The following is a 23,519-nucleotide window of genomic DNA, read 5'->3' on the forward strand; positions in this document are numbered from 1 at the left end:
ATTGATATGATTTGAGGAAGAATTTTAGAACAATAAAATTAAGTAAGCAATTTTCCTAAGATATAAGTTCAACTCCCGAAATGATGGCGACATAATTTCAATCTTTGGAACTTACAAGATATCTAATGGACGACAGGCACTTGGGACAACGTGGTGGCAGCTAAAATTGTTTTGGCTTTTGACCGCTAGAGGCAGACACATTGCCTCATGCGCTGGACTAGAGCGCCATCTACGACCATTTGCAAAAAGAGGACAACCAGGGCAACCTTTTTCCGAAGAGTTTGATCACTAAGGGTCGGAAAAATAGCTTGCGATTTTGGTCAAAATAGCTGTTTTTAAGTTATGAAAATTAGACAAAATAAGTTCCGAAAACGCAAAAATAAGCTATAAAAAGCGAAAACATTTTTTTTGTTCAGCTATTCAAGTATAATGGTGGTTTTTAAGGTTCAATTTACTTTTTTATTGTTTGCCAAGATGTTCTTGCTCTTTGGATATAGTCTTGCTTTTGCATCAGCAAAAAATGAAATCTCTACCAAGACCCCTCAGTAACAAACGCTACTTCCCTTAAAAGAGCTATTGAAAAACCTAACATTAACTATGAATGATCCAATTTTAGTCGAAAGGAAATTGCTAACCCTCTGACTTCTGGCCATCTAAAGACTGACTCTCGTAAGCCCAGATCTTTGCCCATTTGTCTGGTCTGTTGTAAATATATTCATCGTTCTTACATAATGTTCTCTACTCACCAAAGGTTTGATTGAGGAAGGTCACCGAGAGGCCAATCCAGTTCCTTCGTCCTCTTGACAGTTATCAGCAGGTCGTTGGTTGTGAATTTGAAATCCGGAAAATCCATCCCCCACCCTCAAAGAACTGCTTGATCATTTTGAGACTCAAATTTCCGTGAAAAGGATCTATTGAAAAACCTTAAACCATACCATGAATGATCTAGTTTTAGTTTGATTGAGATTGGTAACCCTCTGCATTTTGGACATCTGAAGACATATTCCTGTAATCCCAGATCTTCCTCCCCCTTTGGTCCGGTCTGTTGTCTGTTGTTAAGGGGTTCGGTTCGCCCGTTTTTCCATGAAGTACTCCACTCATCATTGGTTCAAGGATGGACACCGAAAGGTTCGCCCACTTCCCTCAGCTTTTTACTAGTTTTCAGCAGGCCCTCTTTTGGGTCTGACCTCAAGATTGCGCTTACTTACATTTTCGAACATTATTTTGGCGACAAACAATGGAGGGTTACCGATCTCCACAAGGCAATAGAAGTTAGATGTACGCAGAGCACTAGCCTCTAGTTCGATCACTTGCAATATGCCTCTTCATGCTCAACAGTTACTCTTACTGAAAGCTTGGATATTGTCACTCAAGGTAGACCTAAACTTTTTCCATATTTCTCCTAAATTTCCCCTAAAAAATGACTAAAATCCTTGAAAATCCCCGAAAATCCTCAGTTTTAGGTTATTTTATGATTGAAATTCGTGAAAATTTGATTTTGCCCAAACATGAAAGAAATAATTGAAAACTTAATTTAACCTGAAAAATATATCTTTCCGACCGCTATTGATCACTGATCAGGTAAGTAAAGAATCTTACCGTCTCTTAACGACGAGAAAATGAAACAAAACGATTACATTTTGAGACAGACATTCTGGATCAGACTGGTTCGAGTTGATTGATATATAGCTCACAAATAACACATCCGAAAGAAACGACAGGTAAACGTTATTCTCCACCGATAAGTTGGCGGTGCTACTTTTTTAAACTTAACCTAAACTTATCAAACCTAACCTAACCTTACCTAACCTAACCCAACTTAACCTAACACGATATTAATAGCCCTTAAACTCTCTCTCCAAACCTATACCATACATCTATCTAAAATTTCAACACAATCTTAAAGAAATTCTGACTATTTCAGATATTCATAGTAAATGCTATGACTTTGCAGATTTGCTCAAGAAATATCTAGAAGCCATAGAAACCCTGCAGCGAAAAAAAAATAGCATGCCATTGGCAAAATCATATAGGGCTTGTCAAGTGAACAATCATCATGAACAACTGACGTTATTCCATGGAGTAAAATCAAAGACAACATGCCCAGCCCATATAACCTGCTTGTGTAAGCAAATAGCATTGTGGTATTGAGCCAATTGGATAGTGGACTCACCGAATAACACCAAACATGTTCATTTTGTTGGATTTTGTAACAGAGCTCACTCAAAATCACTAGATTATTGAAATTTAAATTAGCTGACGGTGCGAGTTGACTGTGATGTTTGTCTTTGTTCTCCCTCCCCCCAAAAAATCAGGGTGCTGGACCACGTTTTTCCTTGAATTTCCTTCTCTTGGCATGCCCTATTGCTCAATTTTTTCCCTACATCTAGTCCAGGGCGGCCAGGTGGCATTTTTCTTTGCATATTTTTTAAAATTAGTATCATTTCAAGGCCGCTAGCATTGGATTTTTTTTAGCATCGGTCTGGTTTTTTGCATTAGGAGCATTGTTTGCATGGTCCAAGCATTGAAATGCTTACTTTTCATTAATGAAGCAACATGATTAATTCTAGTTTCATCTTAATCAAAAGGGAGTTTTAGCCACATTTCTGTGTATACCCAGACTTTTGGCCCTTAAAAAATGTTTTCCACTGGGGTTTGGCTAACAAAAATTAATAAATTTATTGAAATGGTCAGTGTGTGTAAAAGGGCCGAGTCGCAATCTTTAAGTAAACGTAAATATTGGTTAATATCTTTGTATTCCGAAAAGTACTTCCCCTCACACATTTGAGGTGAATCAGATCACAAGTTTCAAAAACAGTAGAAAATGTTTAAAGTAAAAGAGGCAGATGGCTATTGAGTTTTTTAGATGAAGGTACTTTTTTGCAGCTTTTGCTGATGTCCGCTTTGAATTAGCGATGCAAGAAACAAAAATAAATTATCTTATTTTCAGGATCTAATCTCACCCAAGAAGAACATTTTGTGAAGATACATCTCATTTTGAATTGTGTGAAATAAACTTGTTCAAATTCCTGAAAAATGAATTTTATGCTAAAATAAAACTTGTTACTTTTAGCTGTCCCCTTCCAAATGTTAGGTTTTAATATTGGTTAAACTTTTCAGTAAAAAAATCACTTACGCAACTGTTGCAACCTAAGAGAGAAAAAAACACAGTGGAAGTATCACATTGTTGACTAGAACTATTGACTATGACAGAAATAAAGCGAGTGAAAGGCGTGGTTGGACTCGCCGCAGACAGTGCATAGACAATCTGGTACTGACCAAAGATGATAAGAGTCATCAGAGCACATAAGATAATGATTGGAATCAGCTATTTCTCTGACAATGTAGTTATTGCTACTTAGCCATAATGTTGCTCTGGCTAAAAAAACAAGCTTTTTGCTCATAATCATTTTTAGAATAAACAGAAACTCTTTGGAATCCAGAAGGATTTATTGTTATTTGTTGTACTGTTTGTGATTTATCTCATAAATTCAGTACACCAGGTTGAAACGATTTAGCCCCCAATTTGTCTTTTTAGAACAACTTCTCTTTCTTTAGAGGTTATTCATCATGAACCCTTAAAGAGGTAGATTTTTTACATTTTTCACAATTTCAAATACCTGTTACAAATATTACTTTAATGTCACATTGTCATGCAATTTGCGCTTGACGTTTACTTCCGAGCTTGCCTATCTGAGAAATACCCTCTTATCTGAACAATGCACACTGCCATCTGAACCCTTATCCAATTAATGTGTCCTCGATTTTTTACCACTCGATATGATCATGTGACTTACCAGTTTTTCAAAAAAGTTTTTGGTACTTTCTTTCGCGGTTAGGCTCTCTTAATTGAAGCTTGACTTAAAATTTGGTTCAAGCTTGATGGAAAGTGCTTCTTTAAAATGACACATTGATTTTCATGCAATTGCATCCAAATAATCAAGTAAGTATACTGGGAAAATCCGCAAATTATTCTTTCTAAAAACTTGTAAAAGCCAACGAGCCGCGTGGTATGTGCTCATAAAATTTTAATTGAACGTGTGACTAACAGATTTCGTGATTATGATTCATTATTTTTGTCAGGTTTGGCGTTCAGTGTATTTTGAGGGAGATGTAAAACCTTTTAAAACGGTAATTGAGTTATTTTAATGATACAGCAATTGTTTCTCTTCATTTGCTGATATCGAAAAACTCGTCCGAATGTCTAGAGAGCAAAGCTGAAAGTGTTTTAACAGTATTTTAAGCATATTTGTGGAAAATTGACTCCATACCTATGAAAAAGAACCTCACGAAAACTCACGGTCGGAGAACAATACAGTTAAGTCCAATGCAAGTGCTCTGAATCCAGATTGTTCTCCAACGTTGTTATATTATTTCCTCACTCTTTCTTACAAATCAATCGCCAAATCGAGTCGTTTAACCATGATGGATCAAGCCGTATATTAAGAATGAAAAATCTCGTCATGGAAAGTAACGTAAGGCTCCAATTTTACCATACACATGTAACGTCAATTTATTCTGTATGAATGGTACTTCGTTTACAGTTAATCAATTAACAAACAGGAGTCATGATTGGAACAGATCTACGATCACAATATCAACCTAATGGGTTCACAATCAATCCTCAAAAAATACTGCTGACTTCGGAAGGGGGAAGAACTGACATCTCAAACATATAAGTTGAATTAATGATTCCCAACCAAGTAGACAGACATCAAGGAAATGCACTTTCTTTGTGGATCGAGGGCAAATGATGGTTTTGCGCTGGGAATTCTGGATAAATCTTTAACTTCTGTAACTCAAGTACAAGTTTAATGACCCATGCCCAGGATCCTCTTGAAAGCCTTTCTGAATTCGGGGTTGAAAATGGTGTAAATCAACGGGTTGATGCAGCTGTTGATATAACCCAACCACGTGGTCAGGATGAAGGCTGTATCTCCAGGCATCCAGGACAGTTGGAACTTTAAGCAGATGGCGTGAAGCATGTTACATGTGAAGAAAGGCGTCCAGCACACAAGAAAACAACCTGGAAAAGATCGATGGGGATCATTTATACAGATAAGACCTTGAAAATGTGGTTCGAAGGGCTGGGGCGAGTGGTCCCTAGAGGATAATAATGGGAGAGTGCGTATCATTTTCAGCACTTGGGTTGGTGTCTATTGCTTTCGTTTTAACTCTTAAAGGTTGTAGGCCAGGCGTGATGTGTTTTAGCGTGTATCTACTTTGTCAAAAGAGGGTGTTGTTGCCTCTCCAATTTCGGGGAATAGACTCAAACCCACTAACCGGAAACTTGAGGTGCAACATGTTAGCCGCTAAATCTCAAAATCATGCTCTGAACTTGGTATTACTTGCCAAAAGGGGGCCTTATTCAATTGCAGGATCTTGCTCAATTTTTTCGTAAAATGCAGTGACGTTTTTTTTGCCGTCAAGTAAGTGATTGGCCCAGGCCCATGATATGCAAGTGATTGCCAGCCAGCAATGTGAAACTTGTGAATTGAATGATTGAATGATAGCGATGGTTATTCTGGTTAGTTTCACTAGACTTTCTCCTCTCTTGATCTGCCAAAAGAGTCTAACTTGATCAAATTGAATTTCGTTTCAGATGAAACGAGCTTTCAGAACTTTGGGGTCCAAGATCCTTCACACCCATTTTGGGGGAAAGACCATCGTGAGCAAACTTCACCTTTGCCAATTCACCAGGACATTAAAGTACTCTCCTCACCCACGGCATATTTAAACAGACTTGATAATGTGTTATTTCCATGCCCAGCTAAAACTCTGAAACTAGTTTCAGGAGGAGCACGCACGTAATACGGGGCGAGCTTAGGAATCTAAATCCACTCGGGGTCTAATGGAACTTGAATAATGGTTTGCTCTGCGATAATTTCATGGAACTTGGCAGAAGTGACAACCAGTTCCATTCTGGTCACACTGGCTGACTGAACCAGTGGCTGACAGGGTGACTGATTGACTAACTGGCTGCAATTGGGAACAGAATCATTTATCATCTAAGAGGATTTATGAGGAGATAATAACCTTGATGGATAAGGCTATGGGTTTAGCCAGGGTGAATCCTCGAGAAATTGCAATTTTGAAGAGCTCTGTTATCTCATTTACGGCAACTGCACGAGTAGTAATTACGAGGAAAGACGCCAGAAACAAAAAGTTTCCCATTTTACGGTTTCTGAGCGTTTGCAAAACTAAACTTATTTTCCTTACAAATGAAAGTGGACTCTTTGACAACGAAATCGCTTAACATGACATGGAGTGAAGTTGATATGCCTTCAATGATGCAAAACGAGCTTGGACACATTGAAGACATTTTTAAGCGCAAACAAAGGCACACATCATACCTTCTCTCAAAGCATTTTTTTGAAAATAACTTGATGGAAAAAACAAAACATAGTAAACGCCCGTTACGACCGATTTTATCAAATTTTTTACTTCATAGAAGTATCAGGAGGTGGCATATCAATAGTATCGGGGATTACATTCCGACTAGCAGCTTGGAAAAGTAAAAAAAAAAGAAATTTGCAGTTTTTCTTGGTGCGACAAATACTCGTAAAAAATGTCCCATATGATTTCATGCCTTGATAAGACTAGATTTCGCCATGGAATTAATTGCCGGGCGTTTTTTTACGTTAAGAACCAGGCGAGTGTGATTGGTCTTGTCTTTGCTTCTTTGTTTTATATTTTAACAAGGCTGGATATCATTTTGTGGTTTTCCGTTTCAAAAGGCATCGTTGTTGCCTTATCGTCGAAAAGCTGTCTAGCTGAATAAAAATAATCTAATCTAAAGTTGCAGGTTTTTAGCATTTTAGCTTGAAGTCAAAACATAGTAAAGAAAATTAGTAGCCGAGTGGAAGTCCGTGCCGATGGAAGCAGTAAATGAAATGTTTTCATAAATATAATGTTTATAGTAGAAAAAATAGATACATTTTTGCGAGTGCTATACAAGGGATGCAAAGTTGATTTATTTTCAAATTGGGTTCAAATTCGATCTCCAGATATTTTTTAACGTAACCTAACTTAGCGTGCTGTAGTAGTATGCACTATTTGAATCAATTTTCACAATTTACTTGATTTTATGGACACACTGCTTCTTAACAAGTAAATAGACTACATCTATTTTAACATAATTCATAAACTGCATATAAACCATTATTCACTATTGTCTCGTTTTTATAGGCTTATTGTTTTTAGCTAGTAAATTTAATCGAGGACTCTCACATTAGCACTTAACTTTGCGATTATGTATTGTACGCATATTATTGGCTTCGAATGTTTTTTTTTAGGATTCGTAAGACTGACTGGCAATGGTAAACAATCCACTAAACCTAGTCTCTCAATGTTATGTAACGAGCTGTGGAAAATTTCTGAAAAGCACTCCCTATTGATAACAAGTGCAGTGTTTATACGGACAACGTGAAGATTGCCTTCTCTGGTCAGGCGAGGCTCACCCTTGTGGCTCTACGTAATACCCTCTTTACAAATACGCTACAATATATTAAAAAAGTTATTTACCTTTTTCAGCTATACATACATGAGCATGCCCTAGAAACAAACTTTTTCCATTGGATCTACTGATTTAAAAAAATAATACATACATGACTTCAATTTCGTTTACACCCATTTCATGGAGCAATCAACATTATGGTTTGAACGCTTCAAGGTTCAATATGGCCGATTCAATCCAGTTCTTGCACTTTCTATTTGCATTAACGTTTCAACCCTCGAAGTAATCCATGTGGTGCACATTTTTCCCTTTCATGCTCGGTTATCCATCCTTAAACCACTTTCACAGGAAAAGCTTGATTTCCGTTTAGGTATGTAGATACCATGAAAAAGGAAATCCACTTCTTGGAAATTTCAGTTTCATATTCTAGACCTTGAGTGGGTGAAGGCTGGTAATTCGATTGGCGCCTTTCAATTCAAAGAAGGAACTACATCAAGTGTATCCTTCGAGATTTTCCTCAATCTCATGCTCTTCCTTGTCGAGTGTGAACTAGTACCTGGTGAGCGAAAATTGCAACTTAATGCCCTTGAGAGGAAGAAGTAATGAAAAAAGTTTCTCCAAAGGACTTCCGACTCAACTTTGATTGACTAACTCGGGGTTGCGATTTTGAATTGACGAGAGGGCTTCATCGTTTGTTCTATCCATAGAACATCGTATCTGTCATGAAACATTCATTTCTGGCATTGATTCACTTAAACGGGATAGCCTATGTAAGTACGTATAATGGAATGATAGTTGTAATCGTTTGATGCAAAGGAAACGTCATAGGAGATTAACTTTTCTCACTCTTCAAGGGCTCAGCATGCCATGAGATCAACAACAATAGACATAATAGCCTGTTTCAGAAGCAATGGGCATATTTACACATTCAAGACATAAACGTGTGTCCCTCATGCCGCGTTTTTTTTTTACTTTGCCACAATTTCCACTCAACTTTGAAAGCTGTTGCACAAAGGAAATGAATCCGCCGAAAAAAGATACGTTGTATGACTAGATTGCAACCATTGTTCGAATCAAGGCACACTAACATGCCAAAGTTTCGAATGAGGTCCTATGATTACCATCTCAAATGGGGATCTTTTAACATCATTAGATGTTTTGGTTTACCAATTATTCTCTTGATCTCCAATCAATATTCGTAGGGAGTACGAAGGTGTTGATCCAGGGGCAGGATTTAAGTCAGACTTGGACAAGTTTTTGACTAAAATTCCCGATCAACTTTATATTCAAGGTCTAGCCAGATCCGCCAACTCTAATTCGTTGGTCGATCAAATAGTATACATAAATAAAAGTTAAGTAAAATGAACAAGTTTTTCGTCTTGAACTGCTGGGAATTCCGTTTCCAGTAGCGGTAAGGAAGTCCGCAAAAAAAATCATTTTTCAGATTGCTTGTTACAATTTCTGACTGATTGCCATTAAATTAGTTAAATAATCACGTGTCTTTTCCATATTAACGTTTAGGTGTTTAATCATTCTGGATGGTTTCCAATTTTGACAAAATGATGAACAGGGTTTGTGACACGAACTTTGTTAAATGTGTTAACATCGTGATTTGATGAATGAAATTATATGGACGCTTTTGAGTAAGTAAAGCTTTTAAGTGATGGGCACACGTCTAGATCATAAAATGTTTCCTTGCACGACATAGCATGTTTTCATAAGCAAAACCGACATTCTGATTCACTTTTTTCAAGCCCCACAATTGCTGGAAGGGTATTGAGAAGAAAGGAATAACAAAATGGTAGTTTTGCCATCTACCTGGTTGGTCATTTTTCTGATTTTGTATTTTGATTTAATCCTTGGTTTCATTTATACAGATACTACATACGACAAAATGAAACTAATACTAGTACCAATAGGACTCAAAAATGAATAGTAAAGTATAAGATATTTATGTCACTGTCAATAAGACCTGTTTTTCATTGGAAACTTCAAGAAAGAATAAGAGTCAATTGCTCCACTTGGAAAATAAAGAAAGTTTTATAATGAAATGTCAAAACTTTGAGATGTGCCATGTGCTAAAGGTGTGTCAAGTGATCGCATGCTGGGGTCATTTTTCCACTTTAATATATTATCAACTGTCTTTCTTATTGGTTTTAAATGGACTAAATTTGAAGAAAGAAAGATATTTGATGAACGGATTCGCTCTTGTAAACAACAAGGAATGAAAACCTTAAAAGTTTTTGTTCATGAAAACTCATCTTCGAGAGTTCTTTAAACCAGAGAAAACCTTCCATGAAATTATTTCGATATAATTCTGCACATAAAAGATCAAGAAGACAAGTGATTGGTTATTTGGCTGTTTTTCAATTTTGTAATCTGGGCAATGACTTCTGGCAGGGTTACATTAATATAGCAAGCTTGGAATTAGGCTATGACATCAGAACTATCTTGTTGGGTTGTCAAAATATGGCAGCATGGCCTGGAAAAGTTCCGCCAAGATGAAGAAGAAGAAGAACCATTTTGGGTTCATTCCTTTGTGCTTTTTTTTTGAGGGCGAACACCCGTCCATGCCACCAAACACAAAAGAAATCTATTATTGAGAAGCACTTTTTCTTTTCTTTTCCGCTCCAATTTACTGGCAATACAAAAGCAATTCTGTGTCCCTTCCCATTCTCTAAGCATTCATAAAGGACCTTGCTTGTCTTCCTTCCCATTGAAGGCCGGGCCTTGCCAAAAGTCAAACCATGAGCTGCCGTCCCATCCAAAGAGTTAGATCAGAACACCCGTACCCTCTGTAATAAGGACAACATTGGGAGTCGTGGCTCTCCCCGTGTCCTCACTAGATTCTGTGCACTCCTCAATGAACGAGACTTGGGGACATGACAAGATTTTATTGACATTCTTCATTTTTGCCCGAGGTCTAGAAAGGTAGCAGAAATTGGGTACATTGGGACGAACTCTGCGGTCACATTTTGGGTGTCCTGTTATAAAGATCGGAAGTTAATCAAGTGTGTGGGTCAAAACAACTTCAAAGCTCAACCATCCTGTGACTGATATTATCTGACTGATATCATCGATGATGGAATTCTCAAGTCTAGTTTGCGGTACATTCATTTGAAGGAGTAGTTTGATAGATAAAACCAGTGGGAGTGAGCTCATCTTACCCTTCATTAAACCAATGACTGGCTCCTTCTGTTGTCTTAGAAATTACCAGGCCAAACACCAGCTTTGATGACCGTTCACATTGAAAAGAGCTCTTAAAAATTTGAAGTATGAGTCGGATTTGTCGGGATGCCTTTACTACATTGAAAGTGAAGGCACCTTGTAAGGCCTTCTTTTAAACTGTTCATTGTAATTCTAAATGGCCACCATGAACAATGAACGTTTTACCTGTATCCAACCTCATTGGAACTACAACAAGAATGCGACTTTAAAATCAATCATGCGCCACTCATTTCTTGAGAGAGGCCCAAGACTCTACGACAAACTGGCCCCCTCCTTTTGGGTCATCTATGTCGAAAAAAAATCCACTACCTCCAAAGCATTCCAGACTAACCTTCACCTTCAATACCCGGGTATCATCGATCAGCAAATTCAAACTCGATTACTGATCAGATTCACTTTCGAGTGATTGTGTAAATATATTTGTGCCTTGAATCCATTCAAGACATCTGCCTGTGTACCGCAAATTAATTATTATTATATTACTATCATTATATTTGCAAAAGGACTTTTTGTAACATTCTTCTTGAAACTGTTCTTTCGGTGCAATTCAAGCAATTCTTTCACAGTAAAATCACTTTCAGGTCTCCCTGTTGTCCTTGTGGCCTGGAGTCATTAATTTTTCATTAAGATGATACTTGGTTTGGTAGAATATGAGAAAGATATTTACAATTTTAGGTCACGAGGCGTTCCGTTTTCGACATATTAGAAATATCATGACAAGAAGTGGTTTGCGAGAAAATATCGCGGTCATCTTCAAAATATTCTTGACTAACCGGAGGCCTACTCAAGTGGGTCCAATAAACCCGTGGAGAAACAACTTATTTAGGAACACTTGCATGGGATGTCAATGCTCCTTGTCCCTGGCTTGACTGATTTCGTGTCACTTCCCCAAAACCCGTATTGAATGCAAGTTGCTCCTTACGTACCTAGGACAATGGCGAGGGTTTGCGTGGCCTTCTTCTCCTTTCGGGCGGACGTCTTCTCCTTCTTCTTTTGTCGGTTTTTGCGACTCCCCCGATTGATTCGATTCATTGTGATCATATTGGTGAAACCGGATCTGGTCTTATCTCGGGCGTCCAAGGCCTCGCCCATCAGATCAGTGCTTTGTCGATGGCTCAAGGCGGGAGAAGGTAGATTGCTATCGGCTCCACCCCCGAAAAACGAACAAATCGACGAACGTTTCAAAGAAGGTGAGAAGAGTGACAAGCTCAGACGGTTCCTTTGTTTACCCTCCTCATCCGGTGAAGGGGAGGTTGGGTTCAATTTCGTGGCCGGTTCGTTCCCGTCAGGGTGCAGCACGACCTGAAAGCCAAATCCATTCGAATATACACACACACATACACAACCCGTTTGGACGAGGATTTAGCCGATTGAGCCACTAATGATATTCTCCCTTGTGGACAAGATGACCTTGGGTCATTAAAGGGAAACTTTAATGAGGGGACCTTTTCGCTACGGCTAATCTATTAGTGTCAGATTACTCACCGTGGGTATTTTATCACTTTGGGAGTTGTTGTTGGCCCCGGCGGCCAACATGGCGGCCGTTTTGGACCGCTGATAAATGCTCGTGTCCGGACCACTAAAAGAGAAGATGTGATGTCCTGAGAGAGGGATCATTTGAACATGATGTACCAAAGGATATGTACAGCTGATTTCAGATTCAATCTCGCAAAGTGAAAGGCCTCATCTTGGCTTGGCTCAAGTGAAGTCCAGGTTATGGAGGTTCCAGATGAGACCATTTACATTCAATGTCGAAACGAGCGGCTTTACAGGTTTCTACATCTTGCCTTGAAAGACAACGTTGGTATATATGTAGTATGGTATTGCTGGATATCTGGCCCAAACCCCTTAAAATCCCTATTCATTGCCAAAAAGGGTTTGCATTTGCTCTAGTTCATTCGGATCAGAGCTCACAAGGATTTGGATAGCCTCAGCCTCGTTTTTTTCCTGACGTAATTTTAATACATGAATGATTTACTGCCAGCCATTATACCTCGTTTTCCGCCGAGGCCAAGGCGGCAAAAAGAGGCTCAAAATGATAAATGAGGGAGACTACATGCAGAGTGTGCCAGAGTAAGGTACTGCTCTACGTAGAGTAGTCTCTTCTTCCGTTTTTTTGTGTCGCTTTGTTCACAGTTCCACATGATTGGATGGTTTTGTACAGATTCTAGAGTGTTGTGCTTACACTAACCGAGATTTTGGCCTCAAGTACGCCATGGTTGAGGAGTTGTCGTTGCAATTGCGACTAAAAGTGATGAATGGGTTTCCACCACTATTTGCCTCTAGCAGAGTTAGAGTATTGTGGAAATTCCAAAAGTTAATTCACAACCTCTTGATCGCTAAGAGTAGGCAATTCTATTGAATCGACTTCCTAGCTTTATTGGTTTTGAAACTTGGTGTTAGGAGTAAGTAAGGATAGGAATTTTAACAGGCATCTCAAGCTTGAAGAAAATGTCATGAACCTTGTCCCATGGAATGTTGAGCATTTGTCAACCGTGAAATGTGCTCCCATTAGGCCTCCTTTTTCACTTGTGCCCAAGGGCTTTCCCTTTCAAACTAAGATTGGCACACTGGATTGTTGGCGATCCCTTGGAGTTCATCTTTGGTTTTCTCATGAGCAGTGGCTTGCTTTTCCCCACCGAAGCAATTCTGCCCAGTCATTCGAAGGAGAGATTATCCTTTAGGGGATCGTCGGAGTAAGTATCATATGGTCAATATGGGCCCAGAAGTAATCCCATCTCATTCTGGAAGATGACTCGGAATTCCTTAGAGGTTGCCAAGAACTCGCTCTTTGAGGTGGATTTTCGTTTTAAGACCAAGAGTAACAAAATGGACATGCAGCTAAAATGGCTGTTTTTCTCCATATGGAAATGCCCCACGAGAAGCACGAGAAGCTCGAGAGCAGTTCACCATTAGTCGGAATATTTGGCAACAAAACGCACCAATTCCTAAGTAAATCTTCTTTATGATCCCACCACTAACGTCACTGTCTTATGCGTGTTATGGATGGCCGAGACAGCAAAATATCCCGGTGCAATTTCATGCCCCTCAATAAAGGCTTATCAAGCCATTCCCAGAAGAAGCCAAAGGTCGTTTCGGGTGAAAAATACCGGTCGAACTGGCTGAGTATAACTCATGTCAACCACTTTGATAAGGCTTCTGACACCGTCAATGTTCTCGTGCTTGATGAAACGGAGGCATACCCAGGATTTGTTAAGGATTTAACCCTTCGCGATGATGAGCGATGTTTCCCATTTTGGAGGCCATGAATCAAATTCGGAGCGAAAGTTGGGGTGTGCCCCTTTTTGCATCCATTCTCGTTCGATCGGGCGATGCTGTCAATCACATGGCCAGAATTGATAAATCTTGGAGGAAAAAGAGGCCTTCTAGCAGGCTGGGCCTACTCGTACGCTCCCCAGAATCGGGAATGGATGGAACTTTCAAATCATAGCATGGTGGAGCCTTGAGCTAGCATCAAATTCAGATGGGGGCTCCCTGAACCCACCCATGTGTTCAATGAATAATTAATGGCCTGATCAATTTTGAGGGATGACGTCGCTCGGAACGGATTTGATTATCATGATAATCAATCCCTCGGAAACATGGTTTTACACGTTCGGAGACCTATAATGACACGTACTTACCAGGCTTTGTGTGCCATATTTGGTTTGGTGGGAAGGGAATCGGAGGGCTCTTGAATGCGAACGTCGATCATGACAGTTCCACTCTCCTGAAAAAAAAAATGTCCCTGAGAACGTAAGTCCAATAATCTCATTTGGAATGCAATCTACTCTCTCGCTTGTATTTGCATTGTAGCTCAAGCGGAATGAAAGGGAGTCCCATAAAGCCTAACGATGACACCTGCCGAGGTAAATGGTCTCCATGGAGGAAAGGGACGTGCCTTTATTTTCATTACCCATTTCAACTGAACCAGGATAGTTAAGCCGCAACGTGCATGCATTTGTTATCATATTCGACCTGGGTTATTGGTGGTTGATACGAATTTCATATGATTCCACCCAAAATCAATTTACCGTGCTCCATTTCCGTTGAGGATCCTCCTGGCTAACTTGGATGGCCAGAGTACCGTTCATTTTCTTGGCAGTGAGGGCTGCACCATTGGTTTGTACTCCATCAACGGTCAACCGGGTTTCCGCCACAGATTTCCCGTTTTTGTCCAGGGTGACCACGGTGTCGAGAGGTTTTTTACATTTATCTATGGAAGACATCTCCGAGCTTCCACTTCCCGGTTGAGGGGGGGGTTTCTCATTGTTGGGTGTGGGTCGATTACTGGGGAATTGCTTCTTCTTCTTGGCCATCTTGGCAATTAAGGCACGTTGATGAAGAGCCTACAAACGGAAGTTCATTATTATTCTTCAAGACAAGTTGAATGCCTCAAACCCAACGGGAGAAACAGCCCAATCTGGCATGAGTGATGGAGTGTTGTAGTAGTTTTAACAAAGTGCATCATTCAGTCATTTCGAGTGGTGCCTCATGCACTCATAGGGAAATGCAAGTCCCGCTTTTTTCGCCGCCACTTGGCCCGCCATCACTCACGACTGACGGGGCAAATTTCGTGTCATGGTAGTTTGATGAGAAATGTGTGTAATCGATAAGTCCCTTGGGTAAACAAACCTTGGGAGGATCAAAAACAAATCCATGCCATTGGATCAACAAAAAGCTAATTAGCAGAAGTCACTTGATGAAGTGCAAATATTTGAATTTCGCGCACAAGCGGTAATGAAGTTGACCACTCCTAGGAAATCAACATGGTGATCAAGTAGGTTGCCCCTACTCTTCTCATTTTCGCGCCGCTTCAGAGAAATCAATTTACAAATGGGAACTGCACTTTGCCATTTTCGAACGTTTCCTTTACACTTTAAGCCAAGAAAACAAGTTCGGGTGTCCTTTCGTGGGATTTGGTAAATTTGAATTCCAATTTAGCGGATTATGTCACAACTAAAAAGCACGCCTCACACCGGGTTTGAGCGGCACTTGCCTTGAATATCCTGGCGTAAAGGAAAATCATCACAAAGCACGGAATATAGAAGGATCCCAGGGACGACCAGATAATAAAATCTGGATTGTAGAAGGCGCACACGAACTCCATACTCTGTATTTGGCTCTGATTGGTTTTGATTTTGGAAGTGGGGAGAGCATCATTGACGCTGATGTTGAGAAGAGCTCTATTTCCTGCATCCCAACGGACGGAACTTGAGTTCGAGCCCAAATCATTGGGCCTGATTCCTTCGTTTATGTCCGTCTGATTGGAAGACCACTCGGATGACTGGTCAGGAATCTCGCGGGAGAAAACTTTGGCTTCATCTGGGATATGATTTGCTCCCAGCATGATTGGACTCCCTAGAGGGAAAGATCAATAACCTGTTGTTAGGAACAAGAGATGCCAGTTAAGCTAAAAAGAAGGGAGAGCCGGCGGGAGGCCCAATTTTCCGAGTTTTTGGCGTTGCAAAAGTGGTAGCCAGTCCAAATTTGCACATCAATGACAACATAATCAGACATTTTCCCCGGTCCTTTCACCCAAATGCGGGCCTCGTCCGTTGGGTGCGGAGAACGACTTGCTGAACAAAATTGGGCGATTTGCATGCTGCATCAGTGGCACGTAGTACTGCCAGAACTCTATATTTGGATCGACTCAACCATACTTATATATGCATTGAACCCAAGTCAAAGAAACCTCCCCACTCGACATAGAAAATGGCACTCTCGTGTCCCGAAAAAAACGCCCTAATGAAAGCGTCTCCCCATCTCACTCCCTCTCAGATCTGTTGTCGACTTTATGAAGAATTGTCTTAGTCAAGAGCGTCTTTTTGTCTTTTGCCGAGAGAAAGGGTGTACAATAGTAGCTGAGCACTTGCAGAAGAGGACTGGAGTTGTCTCATTTCATTATGCCTTAGCTGCCCTAGTGTTGGCTGGGTGCAGTGTTGGTCCAAATGCACGCCGTGCCAAAGCTCGATATGCTTTACATGTTTTACTCATTCCATTCGATGCAGTTCAGCTCTTCCCATTTCCAAGATGTCCCACTTGTTTCTTGTCGGTCTGTCTGTACCAATGACTTTCAATCTTCACGTCAGTACCAATTTACAAGTAGCAGCCTGGAAATCATTGCCTCCTTCATGGTTGGGTTCCATTGAAAGATCCATGGTCCGTTCGTCCGTCCGTTCGTTCGTCCGTTGCCCACCCACTCGGATATCAATTAAGGGACAAAAGTCCGGCGAGGGGAACCGAGAGCGAGAAATTGCGCTCATCATCCCCTTGTTCTCCGTAATGAACGAACTTACCAATGGCAATTGAGGCCACCCAACAGACCATGATGAAAATGTAGGCTCGGGTGTGGTTATCACGGTGCTGGGAATATTTGATGGGCGCTGTGACGGCGTAATATCTGGAATTGGACACATTATGTCATATCAAATGAAAAACAAGGGACTCGTGAGCCGTCGGGTGACGTTGTCGTCGTCGTTGTTGTTGTTGCCTTGAATGAGAGCGACCGACAACAAGTCAAAAGACGAAAGAAACACGAGGCAAACAGCCAAACAAAGTCTCCCCACCCTCTAATGGGAAGAGATGAAGCTTCTTTTTTTTTACCCTAAGACGTAGACAAGATTTCATTTTAGGTTAGGCTAAAAATCCAGCCCTTTTCCAAGACATCTAAACGCCTGGTCCGGGATCAACGTTGACTTTTGAGCCTTTCATATTATTTCCATTTATGGCTAGCAAACAAAAGATGATTGTGGGGTATTTTTTATACATGTGCCAGAACTGTTTTATTTATTTCTTGGCACATGTTTAAGTCGTTTTTGATGGCACAGCTTTTTGATCCAAATTTGAAAGTTTTGTTGAGCGATTCAAAATTTCAATTGCCTGTCCGGGGTTTTTGAAGTCCTTGGAAAGAAGGGAAAAATGAAATGGAGAAGACACGTATGCTGTCACAAACTTTGGGCACATTTGGAGTATTAAATAAATACTTTGAATAGAACTTGAAATGGCACAGTTTAAAGTTTTTTTTTTTTCCTTGAATCACGCGACCCTCACATCTTCGAATGTGAGTGTTGCAATTGACAAGTTTTTTCTTAATAAGCTTATGACTTTTACACATGCTGAAGATTCATTTTTCAGTACCCATAGGTAAATCAGCCACATACAATTCAACTTGCTCCAAGCTTAGTGTTTGGGAGAGAGGTAATTTTGTCCGAAAATTTCAATCATTCAAATGAGTCCAATTACAATATAACCAACGCAACTGCTTAATTATTATTCTTTTATGATTGGTTCGGGCCAGGGTTGGAGGTGTGAGCAGCCATTACTTTATCCATTTCCGCAAGGTCATGTCCGATATCAGATTGGTTCTTCGTCTGTGGGCGTGCTTAACAACTATCAGTTTCCTAGTGAAAGGTCCAGGACAAAAATCGAATCAAAGAAGTTGAAGACATGGTGTTAAATTGCGCTAACCATTTCACCCCGTCTCCTCCGTCTTCGAATTACACTGTGCTTTTCAATTCTAGTAATTACATAAATAAAACAAGAACAATCATAATAATAATAATATTGATAACAATAATAACATTAACTTAAAAGAGAGATTTGGTTTTGGACAGGGCATTTCAGTTTATTTAATCTTTGATTTAGGACAGTGTTCCTTGTGCCAGATTTCGGCTGAGGAGTTATGTTTTATCCGTATTCAATATTCTTTCCGTTACTCAAACCTGAAAGCTAACTCCTTTTGACACTTACGACATTGGCCTGAGAGCCATGATGAATATATTTGTATAGGGCACCATCTTGTCTACGTACAGTACTCTACAGTACAGAACAGCTCCTAAACAGCCTCCAGCTCCAAAGAGAGCTCAGCTAGCTCACCAAACAAAGGGCGAGTTTTCTGGATCCTCGATATTCACTCAATGGAAACAAGGCCTACTACCCAGAGGAGTCTTGAACACCCTTTGTGTTTGGACTGAGTTGTTGACTTTCGAGTCTCGCAAAAATATCTCCTGCCTACCAAGCACTCACCTATCAATACTAATAGCGACGAGATTGAAGATGGATGATGTACTGCACACCACGTCCAGAGCAATGTAGAAATCACAGAGGATCTCCGGAAATCCCCACATTCCCCAATTGACCTGGAATAACAGAGGGAAAGTGTGAGTTAGGTGGATTTCTGCCTAATTTCCACATCAGTGAGTGAAGGTCAAAGGTTAAAGCAAGATGAACCTGTGAAGAGTCAAGATGTCTATTTCCCTTGAGAATTCTGGAAAAAAAGAAAGCAGGAAAATGGAATATATCCTTGACTACATTAATGAGAGTCAGTCGCGACCAATTTTACCGGACAAAAAATTAAAAAAAGATAATAACACATCATATGTTCATTGACTCATGAAAATAGTGGTCAATCACTTGCAACATCCTTTCAATTAACAAACAACAGACGCTGATCAGAGCCCTCAGAAGGTCTCTTTCTCTCTCCCTCAATTAGCCTTAATTTCTTTTTTTCCGGTGGTTTTTTATATTGGTGGTTTTAAGAGAAGAAGTTGTTTCCTCGCCGGAAGGGTAGATTGATGGGTAGGAGCCCTTGCGAATGAGGTCTCCTACTCTTGTTATACTTTTCGAACGGATTAACGCATCCAAAGCTTCCTGAAGGAAAGGTGAAAATGACGGACAATTGATCCTCGAGATTTCCTTGACTGAATGAACTCTAGATAAACTCTTAATCCATACAAGTACCACTCCTTCTTGTACATGTAAACAAGAGTATGAGTACTTTAGAAGCCACAAGTTATGGTCCTACTTTTTTCTAACTGTTCACGATACGTTGATTGGTGTTTCCTCCGTCGAAAATACGCGCAGTTTTGGGTTGCATTTGGACTCCATCCTCTACGTATAAGAATCTCGTTGTAACAAGTTCTCATAATAACCTAACCAGCTTACAGCTGAACGTAGCACCAAGATACTCCGATAAACCGATCGACGAAGGGTAAAACAGTGCCCAAGATGATCGTATCTGGATCCCTTTCTTCTCAAAGGACACCCTTGGACCTCGACATATAGATATAATCCATCAGACCTCGGACTTCTTAAGCTTTGTGTTGGCTCGATCCTTATCGTGCAAATGAATTTTCAAACAACACCATTTGGGCCTTGGCACAAGCAACCCAAACAAGATGGAAATACGGGTCCCTGGTGTGCCATTGCTTCGTCTCGATCTCACGATCTCCTTTGGCTCTCAATATGCCAATAGGGTATAGCGATTTCCAATTAATTCTGGCCTACTCTTCATCTTTCCAATATCCAATACCTTGGGTCTCGCCCTTGGGCCTCAAAGCACCTTTGAGTTGTATTACCCTGGACTAGGTAGGTACCTAGAGCAATGCTTTATTTACCATGGTAGCTCATTCGTCGATTTCACGAATTCCATGTGGTAGCCAATAGATTTATAGAGCTGTTCATGGGCTTAAAAGACGAGGACAGAGAGGATGGAAGACAACCGCCAAACAATATTGATCCCTTTCTCCGCCCAGGAACTAACTTGTTCAATATTCATTATCCTGCGGTTCTTGAGTGCGTCTCTGACAAGAACTCCTCAACCTTGTCTGGCCTTATTTTTTCAATCTCATGCCCCAACATCCCAACATTCATGGTTTATGAGAGCAAGATGGGCCAAATTGCGAACAAGTGAGCACTTTGAATTGCCAGTTACCTCGTGGAAACTTGACTCTCGTGGAGGACGGAAACTTTCAATTTTAGGAAAGGTGATCCTATTTCACGAGGCTTCTCGAGGCTTCTTGAGGCTTTCTCGGCTTCTTTTTCTTCAGCCTCAGACCACTCATTCACTGTTGGAGTGTCCTAACGGGTTCCAACCATAAATTGGAAACAACCTTGCGTCTTGGTCGTTGAAGGAATTTGTTGGCCTTTTTTCTCACGATGAAACTCTCGAAAAGTACGGACAGTTCAAACTTTATCTTTGCATGCCATTCCATGCACAATGGGCCAAGTTCGTTGCTGGAGATGTTGGGTGTTGGGTAGTTGGACAATGATGTTGCCACTGATATGGTGGTCGTTAGGCGACCTGTTCAGTGTATTAAGGTGCACCAGATCGACTCTGGGCGAATTAATTTTGCACTACCAGAAGGCCTTCAAGAGAAAATTTGAAACAGGCCTGACTTCCACGACGTTATCACTTGTACACGAACGAACCCATCCTTTCTTTCTAGAGCCTTCCTGGATGTCAGAAACATTAGTTTGTTGGTGACAGTCTTTCTCATTAGGTAATGAAATGGTTCGCTTATGGCAATAGAAATTTCAAGTGAAAGCAATCGTCGACCACCTTATTGATTTAAGTGCAAGAAAAGCTTGTGTGTTGATTGTGTCTTGGTGCTCAAATGGTGACCATCGAAATTGAATGGGACTGTTTGATCTGAATCCGGTTGCCAAGACACGATTGTAATGTCCCCCAAAATTACAACCTAAGACTCCTAAATGGTCACGAATTTTGGGAACTCGAGTCTTTTTGAAGAATTATTTAATTATCCTTTCGTAGTTGAAGTGGATGAGTTCATGGATAACGCTCAAAAAGCGCCGACTATATCAGGAGAAGAAATATAAATCCTTTGCCAATTAGTAAAATTTATTGCTCAGTAGCCTTTTCATACCAAATCTTTGCATTGGTTATGTCTGATGTTGAGAATCAGTTGCCAGACAAAAGAAGTTTAATGGTCAGAGAGCAATATGATATGAATGCACAATCCATAAATATAAAAAAAAAATATGATCTAGATCTCTTGATGAAACGGAAAATGTGTCTTACCCATTGTCAATATCAATACAAATTGAGCTAAGAGTAATCTGAAAAGTCCTGTAATTGTTACATGGTAATGCACGATAACAATTGTGATGTCTTTCAAGTCATTAGTTATTAGTACATTATTTAGTGACGGCTGATGAGTGCATTGGTCCATGACTTCACACTTTCATGGTTAAGATTTCAGACGCATTCAAACCGCCAACTAGTTAGCCAAGCATTAATCATTTAGCAATTTATCTAACCAAACCTGAATGAAAGTTCTTACGGATCTAGTGCTCAGAGCACCAACTTATCAGTCTTCCAGTGCTTCCTCCAACGTACATAGTAACAACATCATTTTCTTTTGGTACGGCCTTTTAGCCCACACAGCATGTACAATCTAGCTATCTCTGTCTTTTACAGGGTTTGGGATCCGCCTTATTGGTTTTCATGCTCAAGATAGTCCACCAGAACCTCTTGTTAAGGTGCTGCTCGATGCATGGTTGGGTCCCATGTGCGCTGGCTTTCATTAAATGTCAGAAGAGGTTGAAGTAAATGCATTACCCATCCCAACAACCAAATCTCCTTTGTAGTTTGTTCAAGTGCAGAAGTAACAAGAGCATGAGGAAGCATGGCCTTCAATGCCACTTGAAACCCATCCGCCAATAGCTTTCAACCTCGTTCTACCTCCATCTTCAAGACCAAGCTGGGGGTTTCGTCGTACCACTTGGAAACAAGGGGTCTTTCTCGTTCTCAGATCTGATTTGGTGGGCTCGATTGTGTCCGGGAATTGTGTGCAATTTCAAAGAAAGAATGCCGACGTGTTGCATCTAAAATCTTCACACTTGACCTTGGCAAATTTGAATTTGATCAAACGCTCCTCCTCTGTCTTCATAAAAACTGAGCTGAGTGGAAATGCGAAGAATAAGGAATGTTTTTTTTTTCGCTAAAGCAATGAATTCTGTTTAGGGTTCTGACGTGACGAAGATTGCCGGATTAGCTGCATTATCCCTTCGCGTCCCTCGGGTCTGGAATCCTGGAGTTCCATTTGAATGCCTTCTAGAAGCTTAGATTAAATTGCACCTGGTAATTCCTCTTTTTGAAAGGGATCCTAAGGAACTGTTGTATTCAAAACAAGTCCAAGAGGGGCATTACATGGGTCTGGTCAATTTGGGTTTGACTTGGGATGGAATGCGGTCCCTTTGGCCAAAAGCATCATCACTTTCAAGGCTCAAGTTGAGCTCAAAGAGTCCGGAGAGATTTGAATTTTTACAAGAATGAATACGTAAAACCTTGAAGCAGAGTAGAAGGAGGCTCTTATTTTGGAAACCCAAGATGAGCAGGCTGGCTAAGCTACTTCAAAAGCTTTTCGTGCCCAAGAAAAAGTTAGATGCATGAAATGCCTCCTCCCCTCAAACAGGTCTCGGCCGGAGGAGAACTCCCATTGGTGGGCGGGCCTGATTGCTAAATCTTTCACATTGGCCGAGAATTATGGGCTTGTCAATTGTGGATTAGAGCTTGGTTGCTCGTGGGAAGAACGGGGGGGGGAGGAAAGATGGTCTCTTTGTTCTGAAATCTGCCACCAGGGACCAATTGTGAGGGATACCCAAGCCATGAACTAAGTCTACGAAGAGGTCTCTCCATATCAAAAAGTACAGCGTGACCACAAAGTTCCTGCATCATTGACGGAGCATGTCTTTTTGTGTCTCTTTTTACGAGTACCTTCAAGTGTGAAGTTGAGATTCGCATCTCCTAAGATCTGGGTGGGCCTTGGCCTAGGCAGTAGCCAAGATTGATTTGAGTAAATGTTGTAAATATTGGCACATTGGCGTACTAATGTTCGCTTCTTGTATATAAAATTTTGGATGATAATTTAAACTTCTGCGGTGCCGTATTGGTACAGCATCATCCGCTTTCCATCTACGAATCCTGGTTCGAACCCAGACTGACCGAGTCCAAGCTTCTTAGTAGTATTTAATTACAGCATTAGTTGTTGCCTTAAGAGCTTAAATGGGGGAACCTGCGATAAGTTCCGAG

At 40.5% G+C, this 23,519-nt stretch overlaps 1 protein-coding gene across 1 annotated transcript in view; it reads right to left on the minus strand.

Moving 5' to 3' along the window:
• Positions 1 to 4,485: 4,485 nt before the first annotated feature.
• LOC131890978 (dopamine D2-like receptor) overlaps positions 4,486 to 23,519 on the minus strand; it is a 48,142-nt gene continuing 29,108 nt past the window's right edge. The window contains exons 4-11 of the mRNA XM_059240442.1: positions 18,713 to 18,825; positions 16,984 to 17,087; positions 15,684 to 16,045; positions 14,719 to 15,033; positions 14,329 to 14,414; positions 12,170 to 12,263; positions 11,611 to 11,986; positions 4,486 to 5,026 (exon numbers count right to left, since the gene is read on the minus strand). Coding sequence (XP_059096425.1) covers positions 4,812 to 5,026; positions 11,611 to 11,986; positions 12,170 to 12,263; positions 14,329 to 14,414; positions 14,719 to 15,033; positions 15,684 to 16,045; positions 16,984 to 17,087; positions 18,713 to 18,825 — 1,665 coding nt within the window. The 3' untranslated portion in view covers positions 4,486 to 4,811. The remainder of the gene's footprint in view (positions 5,027 to 11,610; positions 11,987 to 12,169; positions 12,264 to 14,328; positions 14,415 to 14,718; positions 15,034 to 15,683; positions 16,046 to 16,983; positions 17,088 to 18,712; positions 18,826 to 23,519) is intronic.

This window comes from Tigriopus californicus, chromosome 11 (genome assembly GCF_007210705.1).
Source record: "Tigriopus californicus strain San Diego chromosome 11, Tcal_SD_v2.1, whole genome shotgun sequence".
In the NCBI taxonomy this organism is placed as follows: Eukaryota; Metazoa; Arthropoda; class Copepoda; order Harpacticoida; family Harpacticidae; genus Tigriopus; species Tigriopus californicus.